The following is a 20,525-nucleotide window of genomic DNA, read 5'->3' on the forward strand; positions in this document are numbered from 1 at the left end:
ATAAACAGTTATTAATTCTTGAACCATGTTTATGGGTAGAGAGAAAGTGGAGTACAAATTACCAAATATTGGTAATTCCATGCATGTCATTTATACCAGAGGGAAGAATGAAAATTCAGTAAATGATCATGAAATCAAAATTGATTGCTAACAATGTGTGGAGGATTTAGGGAAGAGATAGTTATGTAGAGCTATGTAATATGTGGCCTTGAAGTAACAGACATTTCCATTTTCCTTGTGATGTGCAAACAGGGATTAAATCAACTCTGCTAGAGACTCTCCATGGACACACAGTAGGTTGCTACATTGTATGGAATTGGCGACATATGGGGCTTGGAAGCCTAACACTCCAAGCTCATATGATTTTCTTTTATCTTGCTATTTTCATTCTGCGCAAGGTCTCCTTCAGAGCCCAATGGACCTGCTTGTTCCACAGACTGTAAATGACAGGGTTCAGCAGTGGAGTTGCCACAGTGTTCATGAGGGCATCCTCTCTCTTGGAGTCCACACTGCTTCTTTGCTCTGGTTTCACATAAATTAAGACACAGCTGCCGTACATGAGACAGAGGACAATGAGGTGAGAGGAGCAGGTGGAGAAAGCTCTCTGTCGCTCCTTGGCAGTTGGGAGATGTAAAATTGTGAATACTATGTTGCCATATGCAATGACTATTAAGATGAGGGAAGTCAGAGGGATGAACAAAGTATGGCTGAAGGCCAGCATTTCCGCAGATGTGGTGTCAGAGCAGGAGAGGAGGATCAGAGAGCCAAGGTCACAGTAGAAGTGAGGGATGACACGAGGGCCACAGAAGGTCAACTGGGAAACCTTCACCACCAGACCAGTGATGAGAATGAAGCTCAGAGCAAAGCAGCCCATGAACAGGAGGAGGCAAATCCTCAGGTTCATGATGGCGGGGTAATGAAGAGGCTTCAAATGGCCAAATAACAATCCACAGATATCACAGCTATCTGGAAGAAACATGTTGCCCACAAAAAGACAAAGACAAAAGTCTGTGTGAAAGAAGCAGCAAGAGAAATAGTCTGCCTTCCTGAAAGAACGATGGCCAGCAACTAGGAATGGCAGCACCCATGAAGCTACACTCAGTGAAGGAGAAGACACTAAGGAAAAAGTACATAGGTGTGTGGAGACAGGTTTCAGCACAGGTGATAGTGATTATGACCACGTTGCCTGCAGTGGAGGCCACATGTGACAGCAGGAGCACCAGGAAGAGGACCTTACCCAAGTGCTGAATGGCAGGAAACCCCTCCAGGATGAATCCCTGGAGAGCTGTCCCATTCACCATTTCCAGAAATATCACCCTCCAGAGCAGCACCACCTGCTTGTTTTACCCATCAATAAGAAATCTATCTGAGCACCGAGTTTTTAGGGGAGAACAGATCTGAGCCTAAGCAGCTCAGCAAAACAGTCCAGTAAAATGGTTCTGTTATCAGAAGGACCTGACTTCAATGCTAGTTCTACACCATAATTGCTGGATCATCTTTGGAAAATTAATTAACCTTTCTGAACTTCGATTTCACTTTCTGTAAAATGGAGATAATGATTCAATTTACCTGTTTCTATTCTTTTGATAATTAAATAAGATTCAGCACATAAATCACTTGGCATATAATGCCAATGTTACTTATGTGTTCAGGATGGTCAAATAGTATTATTATGATAATTAGTATGTTATTAAGTATAGTATTTCAAGTAGAGAGGGTTATTGACATATGAATCATCATGAAACATCATATCGGGTTTTACAATGCAATCAATTTGATAAAAAAAAGTCATAGCAGTTATATTATTAATATTCCCTGAGACAGTATTTTTCAAATATGCAACAAAACTTTGGTCCAAATCACTATCATCACCAATGTTGTCATCGTTTTCGTCATCATCGTCAACAACGTCATCATCATTTGTTCAGGACTTCAATAATGCTTGATGCTATACTGGTACCTAGATTCATTATAGATGTTAGACTCCACAATAATCATGACTGTTAGGTTGTACTCACCCCTTTTTCTACATGAGGAGAAACTGAGGCTTAGAGATATTCAGCCACTGGGAAATTCAGAACTGAGATATAGATCGTGTGTGGACCTGCAAAAGAAATAGTTTGCCTTCTATTTCTATCAAGACACCTTGATTTCTGATTTCTGGTCTCCATAACCCTGGGAAAATGAATTTCTGTGGGTATCTGTTTTTTGTTTGTTTGTTTGTTTGTTTTAGCCCACCTTATTTGTGTTAGTTCATGTGGCTGCCCTAGGAACAAATATAAGCATGGATATATCCTAACACAATTTCTGAAATAGAATCAAATACAGCCAATTTGTAATGGTATCTTCTCCTTCCATTCAAAAGCATCTGGATGCAACTGACAACCCATGTTGGTCACTTTTACTTAAGCATCACTACTTAGTAAAACAGTTGACTTGATTGGGTTTCTAAGGGCTCAGAGCTAGTAAGTAAACAAAACATCAAATCCTCATGCAGAAAGGGAAAAGATTTTATTAACTCTTTCTGCCCAAGCAGAGGGAGAAATTTCATTGATTTAAATCCAAACTGCTTACATCTTCTTTTGCATTTAGGGGAGTTAAAGCCCCACAATTAACATGCTTTTTGGTAAATTTTTCTGTGATGATGTTCAATGGTAACTCCTTAATTCAGCAACTCACAAAAACATACATTTCTTTTCCTCACTGACACGTGTGTGGATCAGATGGCTCTGCTTGGCTCAACTGGGATTGGGTGAACATGGCTCCAGTTGAAGTTTGGGTCAGGTCTGCTTCACCCACCCGCCCTCTCATTCTGCAACCTTAGCAACCTGGGGTATGTTCTCATGGATGATGGGCTTAGTGCAGGAGACTAAGCCAAACCAAGCAAACACATTTAAAACCAGTGTTTGCATCCTGTCCACTAATGTATCACTGGCCAAAGAAAGTCATGTGGCCAAGCCCAACAGCAGCAGGTGGAGAAATCTACTCTGCTTCATATGGCAAAGGAAATGGAAATATGATTATTACAGGGAAGCAGTGGAAAATTGGGAACCATATTCTGACCCATCACAATACCCTCTTTGGGCTATGAAAAGTGAATTTTGTCTCCTCTCTCCTCTGCCCTTTCCCTAATGAAATCCAAAATGAATGGGTGGAAAAAAGATAATTTTCCTTTAAGAAAATAAGAACTTGGTGGCTTGCTTGAAGGTAGAAGGAGGAGTTTAGGAGGGTGAAAAAAATGCTATGAGAAAGAAAGGTAATCAAAGCCAGAAAGAAAGAAAGAGACAATGAGACATGATAGGCCAGGCAGGGTCAAAAATACAACATAGCTTCTGCCGGTACTCTCCCTTGGGATACTCACTTTGGAGCATCAAGCCACCATCTTAGACACCTAGCTACTCTAAAGCCATCCGGTTGAGAGATGACAAAATCAAATCACAAGAGATAAAGAGAGATGCCACAGGTGTTCAAATTTTTCCTTTACTGTCTCCAGTCCCAGACATTGTCTGACTGAATCTGTGAGAGGAACTTGTGGTTAGGCCATTCAACGACCATCTGGTTTACCCAGATGTTGAGGCAGCACACAATATTGACCATTAATTTTAGGGCTTATACCTCATAGCTAATGGGTGCTGGGTTTCCTTTCGGGGTGATGAAAATGTCATAAAATTGATTGTGGTGATGGATACACAACTCTTCAAATATACTAAAAGTCATTGAATTGTATCCATAAATGGACAAATTGGATGGTATGTGAATTATATCTCAATAAAGTTGTTTAAAAGGCATGATGAACAGCTTGTTATGTATAACAAACAGTGAATGTGCATCTAAGAGATTCTCTCCTTAGAATTTATAATCACTATCATCAAAATTGATACAAAATTGCTAGTAGTTATCAATTTTGAACAAGTAAGCAGACTGGATAGAGATGCCACAGATAGAGGAAAAAGTTCTGCCTGAATGAAAGCACATCTGCCCCAGTTCTTTCTGGAGTACAAAATGTCACTGATCAGAATGATCACTGACATTTCTGAAAAAAGTTCTGCCCTCCCTTGCAGTCATTGAGGATCCAGCTGGGGCTCAGAAACATCACTGTGTACCAGTTTTGACCCATAATCTAGAGCACCACTTTTTTTGCTTGGATCTTCCTTTGCTCCCAGCAGTTTCTGGAACTAGCTGTGTAATGGTGTATTTCAACCACTAGCTAGGAGTTGCGTTTCATCAGATCTTTCCTTGACTCTATATTGAAAGGAAGGTTTTTGTAGCTTCACATGAGAAATTAAAGACTTCAGTGGGTGACTCCCGTGGGAGAATATTCCTCACTTTTAACTTGCATTGTGTTCTTATCCTGCATAGATGCCCTGGGGGATCCAGCTGCCTTCCTGGCACTGGGGGGCTGGACATAGAAGAGATGAGATTGAAAAACCTTAAGGTAAAAGTGACAGTAAATATGGTAACAAAATGAAGAGAGAGCTTCCCCCATTTTCCACTTGACTAGCATTTCCTCCTCCATTTAGCCATGTTGTAGTCCTAGTTTTTCCTTTGGATGCAATGTTTTGGGAGTCAGGATTTTAAACACAGATGATATACATGTTTTAGAAAAGATAATGGTGAGTTGATAGAGACCCTAGCATAGGGGTGAAATCAACAAGGAAAGGGACTAGAGTCAGAGGATAGGATCATCCTCAAGGCATGTCCATAAGTTCATTATGACGGAGTCTTTAAAATGTGTGATAAAGACTGGATTTATGTTATGAGATAAGCCTTGGCACCTCAATCAGACTAGTTCTGTTTACTCTACTTGATCACCAAGAATAGTTGCAAACACTGAAAACAATCAAGGGGTATTTGTGCTTCATTTGGAAATATTGTCCCTGGACGTTAAACCCTGCCTTAGGAACATGATGTAATTTGGGACTTCACAACCCTGGGGTAATTATATGTGCTCTGTCTTTGAAGATTTCATAGAGAACAACCCAGGAATTTGGGAGTCCACATTATTATCTTTGTGTACATAATGAAACAGTAACTGTGATGTTTCTGTTATAATTTTCTATTTCCAACAGTGATCAATTAGCAGCCATCAGGGTGCCTAGAGGGACATTGGTCTCTACCAGGCTTTGTTCCATCTTCTCCTATGAGGTCTGGATGTGTCTGGGGTCCTCTCACTGGTCCTCTGCATCCTGATTGGTGTCAAGTGATAGTTCAATTAACCACATGGCAGGGCAAGTTCATTTCAGCTTCATATCTGCTCCTAATGGTGTGGGTACCATCCCCAATCTGCAGAGGTGGGAAGTAGTGAACCTTCTGACCGAAATGCATTTTGGGGAAGCACCATCTTTGCACAAAGGGGCAGTTTGGGTGAGGAGGCTGCTGTCTTCCACCCTGACCTGGAACATTTGCCCAGCAAGCAGTGCCTCCTCCTTGTGCTGGCTGGTGCAGGAGCTCAATGGGGACCTGTGTCTGCTAAGTAGGTATGAAATCTTTTGGGAATTCCATGTGAATTCACTCCCAAATGCCAGCAGAGTATTAGAGCAGTATGTGCACTAATTTCTTTCCCAGGATTTTTTCAGGCAAGCCTGCTATGGAGCTATAACTTTAGTTTACCCCAGTTTAGGGAGCTCTGGATTCACAGGATGAAGGACAGTTAGCAGGCACAATGTACATCCTGGCCTTTTCTCTGGGACAAGTTAGGAACCCCTTAAATGCAAGTGTTTATATTCTTACACTTCCAGATCCCTAGACCAGCATCTGGATTGTTGGAAGAGTGAGAATCAGAGGGCAGAGCTCGGGTTGCCATGAACTGCATGTGGTTATCTAACCTCAGTGTGATTGGATCATCTTGCAGTCCATTTGTTAAAACTAAAGCAGAGTCTGTTCCTCCTCAAGCTGACCCCATCCACCAAAGAAAATGTGAATATTCGGTCTATGTCAGACATCTAGTTCACAGATCTGAGATGAGCACTACTTGACCAGAGTGGGAACAGCTCACATAAAACAGCCTACTGGATCTAAAGGGTGAAACATAACATTTGTTTTACTAACATGGTCAATGGGAGGGAGAATGAAATCAGAATAATTGGTGGAGTCAAGTCATGCAATACCCCTCTAGATTTTCAGGTAGACATCCCAGACTGGAAGTCAGAAGATACAAATTCTCTCTGGGGCTGACCACTGGGTGTGGATGAAGGGAAAACCCTCATTTACATACTGAGCTCAGGCTCTTTATGAAAAGAGCCCAGGCTGGTTCTACAATTTCAGTTAGAATTGGTCCACGACTCTTCTAAACTAACTTAATACAGAGTTGCGGCCATAAGAAGTTTCCTATGAGCGAATTTATGACCTCAAATATTGACAAGGGGCCCTAAAGGACATCATGAGGCAATATTTTTTGTGGGGTAACAGATTTCCATGACCGTAAGTTTTTAAAGTTTCAATTATTTTCCTTCTGCAATTTTCACCTTGTGGGTGAATAATATGAATAGTTTCTTCTTAGAAATATGTTGCATGTTCAGATACACAACTGAAATAAGGAGTTTTTCCTCCCTGGCAATTGGCTATGCAGGGATATCATGAAGATTATTAAAATGCATTTTCCTTTATTGAGATTGTTAGTCACATATACAGTTCTTATTGATCAAAGATTTTGTGCTGCATGTAACACAGACATATTCAAAGATAAAAATCACACAGTTTTCCTTAATGATGGGCTACATATGAAATATAATGTTTTGAAATATTGAGAATTCCAATCCCCATGCATACACAATTTTACACATTTAATAAATGAAGTTCTTCACCCTTCAGTCATGACACCCTCTGCAAAATAGCTCAAGGAGAGCCAGTGGAAGAATTGGAGAAGACGATGATGGTGTCTGCAGGGAATGTGACGACCGTCCAGGAGTTCATCCTGGAGGGGTTTCCTGCTGTCCGGTCCCTGGGCACGGTCCTCTTTCTGGTGCACCTGCTGGCCTACCTGGCGTCCATCACAGGAAACACACTCATCATCACGGCCACCTGGACAGACCGTCGCCTGCAGACACCTATGTACTTTTTCCTCAGCAGTTTTTCCTTCCTTGAATGCTGTTTAATAACCACTGTTATTCCTAAATTGCTGGCTATCTTTCTTTCAGGTAGTCAAATAATTTCCTTGGCTGCCTGCTTCACACAAGCCTTTGTAGTTCTTTTTGTGGGGACATCTGGTTTCTTCCTTTTGGCTGTATTATCTCTGGATCGATATCTGGCCATTTGCAAACCCCTCCATTACTACACCATCATGAACCCAAGGATGTGTGTCCTCTTGGTCACTGCCTGCTTGGTTTTGGGGTTCCTTCTCATGGTGTTTCCAGTTGGAATGCTCTCTCAGTTATCCTTCTGTGGCCCCCATGTCACCCCTCACTTCTTCTGTGATTTTGGGCCCTTGACTAATCTCTCCTGCTCTGATACCAGTTGCATTGAAATGTTGGCCTTCAGCCTTGCTTTGCTCATCCTTCTGACTTCCCTCATCTCAACAGTCATTGCTTATGGCAACATAGTAGCCACAATTTTGCATCTCCCAACAGCCAAGGAGCGACAGAGAGCTTTCTCTACCTGCTCCTCTCACTTCATTGTCCTCTCTCTCACATACAGCAGCTGTGTTTTTATTTATGTGAAATCAAAGCAAACGAGCAGGCAGGACTCCAACAGAGAGGCTGCCCTCGTGAACACTGTGGTGACCCCACTGCTTAACCCCATCATTTACAGTCTGCGGAACAAGCAGGTCTATCAGGCTCTGAAGGAGGTTCTGTCCAGGGTGAATCTGCAGAAATAGAATCCTAGATTCTCAGAGCAGAAAGCACTCTGTCCTTCATCTACTCCAATCTCCCTTCTCTTTCTGGAATCTCCTAAATAGATTTGCAAATGTACTTTTGCGGGTCTTTAAGGCTCAAAGCTTTGACGCTGTGATGTCATGCATCTACTTGTAAGTGCAGGGGTGTGGAGAACAAAATTCATGGGTATCAAGAAAATCAAATTGATTCAAGAATAGATGTGACATGTTCACTATTTTGTGTTGAATTTTGAAAGACACTTGTGTATACATAACCATTGTGATATGAATAAGCGATTTTAAGGACTTAAAACAAATGTTTTCAATGTTGTACATTCTATACATAAAATAGAATATAAATCTTTAAAATTATAGTTGCCAGTATAATGAAAAACTAGAAGTATCTCTACCCTAAATTCAAGGTCTCCCTGGTTTGCCAGGTTGATTTCAATACCAGAGCACTGAAGACAACGGACCATAGAGAGAGGAATATTTTGAGGATTGGAACAAGAAATTGCTTTGTTAAGATTGTTTCTCTGCTATACAAAATGCAAAGGTATTCAGTGAAATTGAATCAGAACTGGAAAGAAGTCTGACTGTGACTGGAAATGCCTCTCCAAAATGCAGCAGCATCTCTCTGAGCAAGTCTTCATTTGTAGAATGAGAGGTTTGGAGGCAATAACCTCTGACATGCTGTAATAGAAACACAATTTGAACATGGTAGAGGAGTTCCAGGATTTTTTCATGGAATAATTCACATTAGAACCACAACTTAGTTATTCATGATTTTGACAGGAAATGAACTAAGAACAAAATGCTGTATACAAAAATCCTGGTCACTGGAGGTTGTTTGGCATGGTTGGCTAATGGTGACAATCATGCTTTTCCTTGGCCACATTGTTCTGTGATTGCATAATAATAAAAAAAAAAACTGTGTTGGAAGATTTGGGACACACAATTCTGTAAGAATTTAAGGAACAAACTTTATCTTTACTAACTGAACACAACTTTTGTACACCCCATATGTGTATAAAGATTTCCAAATAGCTTTCTGTAGACTTGTGTCCATTTCTCCTATTTGGGATATTCACTTTGCCCAAGCCATAGCTTTGTCAGTGATTCATCTCATGATGACCAATGAACGGTGTGGTCAATCCTTTGTTTAATTTTGAAAATTAGAAAAAACATTAGTTGCCTAATAAAATAGATCATTTTTGAATATGTACTTTGAAAGAAATGTAAAAAGTACATGATGTTTTCATTTCATTTTTCTTGTACATACACAAGCACACAGTTTAAAAATAATCACATAGTATGCGTATACATCATTTTTATTATCTGTTCATCTGTTGATGGACATATGGGTTGTTTCCACCCTTCGGCTGTTGTGCATTATGCTGCTGTGATTGTGCATGCATATATATTTGTTTGAGTCCCTGTTTTCAGTTCTTTGGGATATACACCTAGGTATGGAATTTCTGTTATATGTCAGGGTCAGGGAAAGGGGAAAGGAGAACAAAAGTGCTTCCTTTTGTGGTGGTAAAAATGTTTGGTTAGATAGAGGTGGCGTTTGCACAATATTCTGAATGTTCTCAATGCCACTTATTCATTTTTTTCCATTTTTTAATTGAGATTATTCACATACCAAACAATTATCCAAAGATCCAACGTGTACAATCACTTGCCCATGGTACCATCATACCACTGGGCATCCATCACCACAGTTAATTTTGTTTTCAATTTTTACAACATTTTCATTACTCCAGAAAAGAAATAGACACACAAAAAATGGAAACTCAAATCCTCCCATACTCGTAACCCACCCCCCTGCATAACTGATTCATAGTATTGGTATAGTACATTTGTTACTGTTGATGACAAAATGTTAAAATACTGCTAACTGTAGTATATAGTTTGCAATAGGTATATATTTTTTCCTATATGCCCCTCTATTATTAACTTCTAGTTATAGGGTCATACATTTGTTCTAGTTCATGAGAGACATTTCTAATATCTGTACAGTTAATCACAGACATTGTCCACCACAGGATTCACTCTTTTATACATTCCCATCTTTTAACCTCCACCTTTCCTTATGGTGACATACGTGACTCTGAGCTTCCCCTTTCTGCCACCTTAACACACCATTCAGCACTGTTATTCTCACAATGTGCTACCACCACCTCTGTCCATTTCCAAATGTTTAAGTTCACCCTAGTTGAACATTCTGCTCATAATAAGCAACCAATCCCCATTCTTTAGCCTCATTCTATATCCTCATAACTTACATTTCATGTCTATGAGTTTACATATTATAATTAGTTCATATCAGTATACCCTGCAATATTTGTCCTTATGTATCTTATTTCACTCAATATAGCACGCTCAAGGTTTCTTCATCAACCCATTTTTTTTAACAGAGTTTTGTTGACACACCATACATTCCTTCCTAAGTAAACAATCGATGGTTCCCGTATAGTCAAATATTTATGTATTCAGCACCATCACCACTATGTGTATAAGGACATCTCGGTTTCTTCCACAAAGGAGGAGGAACAGTCAAAGAAGGCAGCGAGACAGGAGAAAAAGAAAAAAAGAAAGAGAGGAAAACAAGAAAAGAAAAAAAAAAACATGACAGCTAGGAAGCAACAAAAGGAAAGACAGCATTAAACTAAAGTGGAATAAAGAGCCAGACAATATTACCAATGCTAACACTCCCACACCCTTCCACTATTCCCCCTGCCCATAAGCATTTAGCTTTGGTATATTGCCTTTGTTACATTAAAGGAAGCATAATACAATGTTTCTGTTAACTGTAGTCTCTACTTTGCATTGATTGTATTTTTCCCCCAATCCCACCCCATTTTTAACACCTTGCAATGTTGACATTCATTTGTTCTACCTCATGTAAAAACATATTTGCACCTTTTATTACAAGTGTTGAGCACCCTAGGTTTCACTGGGTTATACAGCCACAGTCTTTATCTTTCCTCTTTCCTTCTAGTGGCCCACATGGTCCTAACCTTCCTTTTTCCACCATATTCACAGTCATCTTTGTTCAGTGTATTTAAATTGCTGTGCTACTATCTCCCAAAATTGTGTTCCAAACCTCTCACTCCTGTCTCTTCCTTTCTGTCTGTAGTGCTCCCTTTGGTGTTTCCTGTAAAGCAGGTATCTTGTTCACAAACTCTGTCATTGTCTGTTTGCCAGAGAATATTTTAAGCTCTCCCTCATTTTTGAAGGACAGTTTTTCCAGATATAGGATCCTTGGTTGGTGGTTTTTCTCTTTCAGTATCTTCAATGTATCACTCCCTTCATTCTTGCCTCCATGCTTTCTGTTGAGAAATCTGCATGTAGTCTTATCAAGCTTCCTTTGTATGTGATGGATAACTCTTCTCTTGCTGCTTTGAGGATTCTCTTTTTATCTTTGATTTTTGATAATCTGATTACTAAGTGTCTTGGTGTATGCCTATTTGGATCCATTCTGTTTGGGGTACACTGCACTTCTTGGATCCGTAATTTTATGTCTTTCATAAGAGGTGGGGATTTTCATTGATTATTTCCTCTATTATTGCTTCTGTGCCTCCCTTCTCTTCTCCTTCTGGGACATCAATGGCATGTACATTCCTTCATTATGTTTTGTTCTTAAGTTTCTGGAGATGTTGCTCATATTTTTCCATTCTTTTCTCTATATGTTCTTTTGTGTGTAGGCTTTCAGGTGCCTTGTGTTTCAGTTCCTGAGTGTTTTCCTCTGCCTCTTGAGGTCTGCTGTTGTGTGTCTCCATTGTGTCCTTCATCTCATGTGTTGTGCCTTTCATTTCCATAGATTCTGTCATTTGTTTTTTGAACTTTCCATTTCTCCCTTATGTACGCCCAGTGTTTTCATTATATACTTCATCTCTTTTGCCATATCTTCCCTACACTTTCTGAATTGATCCAGCAATAGTTGTTTAAATTCCTGTATCTCAGTTGAAGTGTAAGTTTGTTCCTTTGATTGGGCCATAATTTCACCCCTCCTAGTGTAGGTTGTAGTTTTCTGTTGTCTAGGCATCTGGCCTCCTAGGTTACCCCAATCATGATTTCCTAGACCAGAATGGGCTCAGGTGTTGGAAGGTTGCAATAGTTTCAGGTCTCTCTGAGGTTGTCTTAGAAGACTGATGCACCCTGTGAGGCCTTGAGTCACTGTGCTTTTCTGTCCAGTAGATGGCATCTGTCAGCCTGTAGCTCCAGACTGGTGTAAGGCAGTGCAGCCCATGGCTGTTTTCCCCCAGGCTCTGGGGTCTGGTTCTGAATGGAAGGCAGGTAGTAGAACTTGGCACCGCCTCTTTCCTCTTAGGGAAATATACTCCCTGGGGAGAGGTCATTTGCATTTGAATTGTTTCCGACTCTGCTATCTCCACACTTGTCTGGGTCTGAGTGCTGGGAATTGAAAATGACTGAGGCTTTCTCCACTGTGCCAAAAAAGGGACAGAAAGACCCCCTTCAGGGTCAGTCTGCAGCCCCTCTCACTTTCAACCATCAGCCAGAGACAGCACCCAGTCCTTTGGGCTCCCCCTCCCTCCCAGAGAGGTTCTCCAGCTCTCCAAAGTCAGTCATCACCAAAAGCCTCTCTCTGCTTGTTGGGGACTCATAGCTTGTATTGAGCAGTACATATGTGCTAAATTAAAATCCCAGTTGGAGCTCAGCTGAGCTATATTCTCTTGCTTGGAGAGTGCTGCTCTCTAGCACCATGAGGCTTTGCAGTTTTGACTGTGGGGGTAGGGGACTCCTGGCTCAGGTCCATAGTTTTTACTTACAGATTTTATGCTGCAATCTCAGGTATTCCTGCCAATTCAGGTTGGCAGATGATGAGTGGACAGTCACATTTGTCGCCCCAGTAGTTATTCCAGATTATTTTCTAGTTGTTCCTGGCTGTTTATTTGTTGTTCCAAGGGACTAACTAACTTCCATTCCTCTCTATGCCACCACCTTCTTTCTCTCTAATCCTTCATTTTTAAATGGTTAATTTTATGTTATGTGATTCTCCCCTCAATAAAAAAAATCAAGTATTTCTGAAAGTGTTATGTTGTGGAAAGTTTTCTAATGAAAAATAATAATCCTTCATACACTCCTTGCCAGTCCGTTGTTCACAACCATCAGAGAAGCCATTTCTTTGTCTGTTACTTATGTGCTTCTATCTCGATGATATGCTTACACTGAGTCATCATTATAGACTTGGGATGACTATTGTTTTCATCTCTTACCTCAGAACTGTCAGCAGGACGAAAACCCCCTCCTCCTTGTAGACCTGCTTCTCTTGGCTATCAGAATCACCCTTTCATAGTTCTCCATGTAACTCTGGCTGCTCTGGCTCCAGCGCCTTCACTGCCTTCCTTTTCTGCCTGACTTCTAAGCGTTGGTGATTCCTAGGGCTCAGTAGCAGCCGACTTCTCTTATCTTTATTCTTTATCCTTGTGACTCAGTCCCATAGTTTTAAATGTTATCTGTAGCCTTATGCTGATGCCTCCCAATCGGCATCTCCTGGCCTGGCCTCATTTCTCTATTCCAATTCCATATTTCCAAAGGTCTAGAAGACATTTGCATAAGAAATCTAACAGATTTCTCAAATTTCACATTTGTAAAATATTACTCTTTATTACCCCCCACCGCTCACTGTTATTCACAGTGCAGAGTATTTCATCTCCATCCTAGGAAGCATCCTTGATTTTCTGATTTTCAGAATCTAGTTCATCAGCAAGTCCTATCAACTGTACTTCCAAAATTTATCCATTATTTTCTATTTCTGCTGCAACACACTCTCATCTGAAACTACACCTCTCATCTGGACCAATTCAGTTGCTTTTCAGTGAGTCACTGTTCCTGCTCTCATCTCCTTCTGATGAATTCTTCACACAGCAAACAAAAAAGTCATGTCATGTGCCATCTTTGCTTAGAACTATTACTCTTGCATCTGGAGTAAATACTGACTTTTAGCCCAAGGTTATCTCTTTGACTTCATCTCATATCAACCCCTGTCCCCACAAAAATCCTTTTTGTTCCTCAAACATACCATGCTGGTTCCACTCAGGGTCTTTGCCCATGCTACTTCCTGTTTGGGGCTGTCTTCTCCATTTTTCTTAGCTCATCATCAGCACAATGTCACCTTCTCATTGAGGTCTTCCTTGGTATTTCCAACTATCATTTAGCTCTTTTATTTGATATTGAAAATGCATATGTTTGCAGATTACCATTATTTCACTAGAATCTAAGCTCCTTGAGACAAAAGATCTTGTCTGACTTACTCATACTCTATCCTCAGAATCTAGGTCTAAGCCTGTCTCACAGAAAGTGCTCAAAAAAATCATTCATGAATAAGCAGCTTGAAAATCATTTTCCCCTACAACCTTGAAAGTAACAATTCCTAATCTTATATCAGCTAATATCAATATTGATGATAGAATTTTGATGTAAATCTGACACTCATTTCTAAGACTATAAACTATATTCCTTTCCAAACACTTTCAGTGTATTTTCTTTACCTTTGAAGAACTTTTATGTATTTTGCTGACCCTCAGAGAGCTCTTTAAATCATTGGCAGTTTTCATCCATGGGAAATTTAAAGATTTTTAAAATAATGCCATCTGTTTCAATTACTTAATTTTCAATTTCTTCAATTCCTATTATTTTCAAGTTGAACTTCCTGAATTTGTCTTCTATATATCTCACCTATCCCCTCATACTTAGTTTCCTTGTATTTTCACTTTGTTTTAGGGGGGAATTACCTTGTCTTTATTGTCTAACATGCAAGTTATATTAGATTTTGAACTGTTGGTTATTTTTTCTGAATTATCTCTCTTTCTTCCTGGATTATTATCTCATTTATTTATTCTGTATTCTCTATTTTACATGGGCTATTTTTCTTAATTGTGTGGTCCTCCTTTCTTGTGCAATCATACATAAGACTGAGGCATTAAAAAGGGATATGGATCCCCGGATCCTTCAGCATTATTTGTTGAAAAGTCACCAAGATGCTGGCCAGTATATTGAAATCTCCCCAAAAGCCAAAATGCAGAAATCTTTTTCTTGGAGCCCATTAAATTTCCTAAGAGAACATTCTTTCTTCCTTTCTCTTTCCCTGATGTGTGGCAGTTAAGTTTTGTGCAAGAGGGTAGATATGGGAAGGTCATAAGGGTTAACTGTTCTATATTCAGGATTCCTTTCCTTGTTCTTTCTTTATCCTTTCCTTCTTCCTCCCTCCCTCCCTCTGTTCCTTCCTTCCTTTTTTCCTTCCTTCCATTGATTGTGCAGAGTCAACATCTGCTGTTTTAAGGTTGGACATTTTGCAATATAGTAACTAGATCAACCTTTGAGGATGCTCATGATATTGGGCCCATGTCTAGTTTCCATCACTGCCTCTGTGGCTACTCCATTCATGAATACTGTGGTGGCCAAGAATACAGGGTGCTCAGATCCCCTGGCTGAGTCACTCTATCCACTTGGCTATGTAGGTCCTCCTCTGTGTGGATGTTTTCTGGTAAAAATTGCTCTGAAATACAAACATCTCTCCAATGTGCCCACTCAGATAGGACCAGCCACAGGTCTCTGTCCCAGACTTCTTTTTCTCTATTTTTCTAATCTTGCCTCTTTGTTATCCCTGACCAAATCACTGAACAATTTGTCTCTGTTGGAAAACCAGATGTGTGCACCCAGGATTTGATATATTGTTTATCAGAGCCTACAAATTTTTCTTTCAGAATTTTAACTGAAATTAGCAACAAATACCACAATGCTCCTAATTACTTTTCTTCCACATCTCTATAGAGTCAACTATTGCTTACGCTTGTGCATAACTTTCTGCCTGCATACCATCCTATAAGACCATTGTACAAATTTATAAAAATTGATCAGCTGCCACATGTCTCTCCAAACTAAGTGAATGCCCAGGTGAAGTACTTGAAGCTCAGCCAGCTCAGAGGAATTTTCCTACCAATATTCTCTCAGAACCACCCCCGTTTGTCCCAGTAATTTGGTAGAAGTTGATTTTGTATCTCACCAACATTTTGAAGTGACCCTTACATGAACCAAATCTGGGTGTTTTCCTCCACTTCAGTTGCGCATGGAAAGACACCACCCTCCAATTACAAAACACTTTCCGCAAGGTTATTTGGATCCAATTCTATCAGTGTCAATTCAGAAACTTTATCCAACAGTTTTTGAACATATTTGAGTATTTTCTTTTTCCCAGGTTACAGTCACTTAGTGGGTCCATTTGGGGAAGATTTGGGGGGATGGCTACAGTATATATTTGCTGTAGCATTGGAAGGACCTTCTTCAAGTGAACCCAGGCTTCTCTTCAATTGATGGACTCTGGGTCTGAGTACTGGCTCAATTCTAGCAATGGGTCTAGGAAAAATATTCCCTGTGGCAACTGCTCACAGGACTTGATTCCCTTAGGTTATAGATGTGAAGCAAGACTCTCATTAGCTGTTCTTATATATTTCCTAGATACTCAGAAACACTGTGGTTTATTGGACAAGACATTTAAGCATATCACCCAAAGTGACGGACTGGTATTAATTAATGTTCTCCAGAGAAACACAACCAATAGGAACTACATGTAGGCAAATACCATGAGATTTACTGAAGCAATTGAGCAACATGACCATGGGTATGGGCATATCCAAATTCCATATGGAGGCTGTAACTTGGGAACTCTGATGAAGTTTTCAATGAATTCCCTGGGAGAAGCTTTCTGGATTAGTAGAGATAGAAAATCTTGCAACCACTGAAATCATCAGTTCTCCCTTTATAAACTCCAACTGATTGGATTATACTTCTCTCATTGTTAAAGGCAGTATCTTTTGTTGATGACAGTTGTAATCAGCCATGGATGCAATCAACTGACTAATGATTTAAATCCATAAAATACCCCCACAGAAACAATCACTGTGCTTCCTTGACCAATGAACTGGACACCACAACCTAGCCAAGCTGACACACGAAATAGCCATCACATGATCCCAGATTTTCCCTAACAGAATTATGACTTTAATACTGAGGCTCTTAATTCAGTATCCTTTTTTATTCTTCAATTTGCCAAATTAGATCTTTGACCTGATGTTAGACTCCTACAACTGCTTACATCCTCTTGTTGAGGAGATATGAGTGTCTTTAAATACTATCCTGGAGGTCTTCTGGTTTTCACATCCTGTCCTGAGTTGACAGATGGCTGACCTGAGCATGCAATTTTCTTCATTCAGAGTTTTGTTACTTCCACATCTCTATATACCATAATTACATGAAACCTTGAATAGGGAGTGAGATCTGGTTGGTTTGTATATGTTAGTGTAAAGCCCCAATACATCCCAGAGTACTATGGGCAGACAATAAAAGTATTTGCAAAGCCCCCTTTAGGGACTGGGGAAAATTTGCAAATATTAATCTTCCCCACTTGGGGAATTCCTGATATTCTTGCAAGCATTGGGGACTACCAATTAGGCTGAGCCCTTGATCTTAGGGCTTTCTCTTATGAAGCCTGTTACTACAAAGCAGAGGTTAAGCCTACTTATAATTATGCCTAAGGGTCACTCCCAGAGAACCTCTTTAGTTGATTAGATGTGGCCTCTCTCTCTAAGCCAACTCAGCAGTTAGAATTGCTGCCTTCCCCCCCCTCCCCCACATGGTACATGACTCCCAGGGGCATGTGTCTCCCTGGCAACTTGGGATATGACTCCTGGGGATGAGACTGGACCCAGCATTGTAGGATTGAGAAAGACTTCTGGATCAAAACGGGGATGATAAATGAAACAAAATAAAGTTTCAGGGGCTGAGAGATTTCAAGTGGAGTTGAGAGGTCATTCTGGAGGTTACTTTTATGCATTATATGGCTATCCCTTCTTAGTTTTTAGTTTTTTAGAATAGCTAGAAAGAAATATCTGAAACTGTTGAACTGCAATCTGGTATCCTTGATTCTTGAAGATGAGTGTACAACTATATAGTTTATACAGTGTGACAGTGTGATTGTGAAAACCTTATGGCTCACTCTCTTTATTCAGTGTATGGACAGATGAGTAGAAAAATGGGGGGCGGAATAAATGAATAACAGCGGGAGAGGAAGGTATGGGATGTTTTGGGTGTTCTTTTTTACTTTTATTTTTATTCTTATTTTTACTTTTTTGGAGTAATGAAAATGTTCAGAAATTGATTATGGTGGTGGATGCACAATTATATGATGATATTGTGAACAACTGTTGTACATGTTGGATGATTATATGGTATGTGAATATATTTCAGTAAAATTGCATTAAAAACCTTACTATAAAGCTAAAACAGCATGATGCTGGCACAATTACATACTTATAGACCAATGGAATTGAACTGAGAGTTCAGATACGGACTGTCACAATTATGGCCAATTCATTTTTGACAAGTGTGCTACGTCCATTCAGCTGGAAAGAATAGGATCTTCAAAAATACTTCTAGGAAAACTGGATATCAATATGCAAAAGAATGAAGGTGGACCCTTACACCACACCATGTACAAAAATTAAGTCAAATTGGAACAAAGACCTAAATATAAGAATCAGGTCTATAAAACTCCTAGAAGAACATGCAGAGAAGCATCTTCAAGATATTGTGTTAGGCAATGTTCACTTAGACTTTACACCAGAAGCATGAGCAACAAAAGAGAAAAACCTAATAAATAGGGTCTCACCAAAATTACAACTTCTGGACACCCAGGGAGTTAACCATGAGGGAAAAAAGACAACTAAAAGAATGGTACAAAATATTTGGAAGCTACATATCTGGTAAGGGTATAATACCCAGAATTATAAAGAAATCCCACAAGTGAACACCAAAGAAAATGAATAACCCAATTTAAAAATGGGAAAAATGGGCAAAAGGATAGATATCTCTCCAAAGATACATAAATGGCCAGAAAGCACAAGAAAAAAATGCTCAACAGCATTTGGCATTAAGGTAAAGCAAATCAAAGCCCCAAAGCAAAGTCAAAGGAACAACATAAAACCCTGGAGGAGACAAATTTTGGAAAAATTAATCAAAGATATTCAAATAAATCTCCCAAATCAATTCAAAGAGATGAAAGAAAATATAGTTAAAGGGATAAATGATAGTAAGAAGACATTGGGTGAGCATAAAGGAGAAATTGAAAGAATAAAGAATAAAAAGAAACACAGCAGAAATTATGGGAATGAAAGGCCACAACAGAAGAGATTAAAAATGCACTAGAGGCATACAACAGCATATTTGAACATGCAGAAGAAAGAATCAGAAACTAGCAGACAGAACATTTGAAATATTACAAACAGAAGAATAGACAGAGAAGAGAAAGGAAAAAAATTGAGCAGGGTCTCAGGGATTTGAAAGACAGCACAAAGAGCAAAAACAAACACATCATGGGTATTGCAGAAGGACAAGAGAAGGGAAAAGGGGCAGAAAGAATATTTGAGAAAATAATGGCTGAAAAATCCCCAACTCATATGAAAGACATAAATATACATGTCCAACATGTGCAACATACTCCAAATGAAAAAAAAAATCCTAAAAAGACCTACACCAAGACATATTCTAATCAGAATGTGAAATGCCAAAGATAAAGAGAGCATCCCAAAAGCAGTAAGAGAAAAGAGATTTGTCACATACAAAGAGAACCACAAAAAAACAAAGTTCCAATTTCCCATCAGAAACCATGGAAGTGAAAAGGGAGTTGTGTGACATATTTAAGATCCTGAAAGAGAAAAACTCTCAGCCAGGAATTCTTTATCTGGACAAATTCCAAGAAATGGAAGACATCAAGAGACAAATTACAAGTAAAGAGATTGACCAGTCATCTAAAACCTCACAACAAAGAACAGTCCAGGGCCACATAGCTTCCCAGGTGAATTATGACAATAATTCCAAGAAAAATTAATACCATTCTTGCAAACTAATAAAAAACTGGAGAGGATAGAAACAAGGTAATTCATTCCATGAAACCAACATCATCCTAACATCACCTTAACAAATTGAAGGGGAAAGATGACATGATCATCTTGATTGATGCAGAAAAGGCAGTTGATAAAATCCAGCATCCCCTCTTAATAAAAACACTTCAAAAGATAGGAAACATAGAAAGTTCCTCAACATAATAAAGGGCATATATAAAAACCCACAACTAATTTTACTAAACTTTCCAAAAAGAACTGACACCAGTCTTACTTAAATTCCTTCAAAACATCAAAGAAAATGGAACAGTACCTAACACTTTTCATGAAGCTAACATCAATCTAATACCACAACCAGGCAAAGAGGCTACAAGAAAGGAAAACTACAGGCTAATCTCCCTAATGAATATAGATGCAAAAATTCTCAACAAAATACTTGCAAACTGAATCCAAAGACACATTAAAAAAATCATACACCATGACCAAGTGGGGTTCATTCCAGGCATGCAAGCATGGTTCAACATAAGAAAATCAATGTATTACAGCACATTAACAAATCAAAAGGGAAAAATTAAATGATCATCTCAATAGATGCTGAAAAAGCATTTGACAAAATCCAACATCCGTTTTTGATAAAAACACTTCAAAAGGTAGGAATTGAAGGAAACTTCCTCAATATGATAAAGAGCATATATGAAAAACCCACAGTCAGCATAGTACTCAATGGTGAGAGACTGAAAGCCTTCCCTCTAAGATCAGGAATGAGACAAGGATGCCTGCTGTCACCGCTG

General features: G+C 39.4%; 1 protein-coding gene and 1 pseudogene across 1 annotated transcript; one reads left to right on the forward strand and one right to left on the reverse strand.

The window, feature by feature from the left end:
- Window positions 1-370: 370 nt before the first annotated feature.
- On the reverse strand, window positions 371-1,325 carry LOC119510900 (annotated as a pseudogene).
- Window positions 1,326-6,871: 5,546 nt separating this feature from the next.
- On the forward strand, window positions 6,872-7,813 carry LOC119509972 (olfactory receptor 49-like). Its single transcript, XM_037803923.1, has one exon. The coding sequence runs from the start codon at window positions 6,872-6,874 to the stop codon at window positions 7,811-7,813; it is 942 nt and encodes a 313-aa protein (XP_037659851.1).
- Window positions 7,814-20,525: the final 12,712 nt, after the last annotated feature.

Source organism: Choloepus didactylus, chromosome 15 (genome assembly GCF_015220235.1).
Source record: "Choloepus didactylus isolate mChoDid1 chromosome 15, mChoDid1.pri, whole genome shotgun sequence".
NCBI lineage: Eukaryota > Metazoa > Chordata > Mammalia > Pilosa > Megalonychidae > Choloepus > Choloepus didactylus.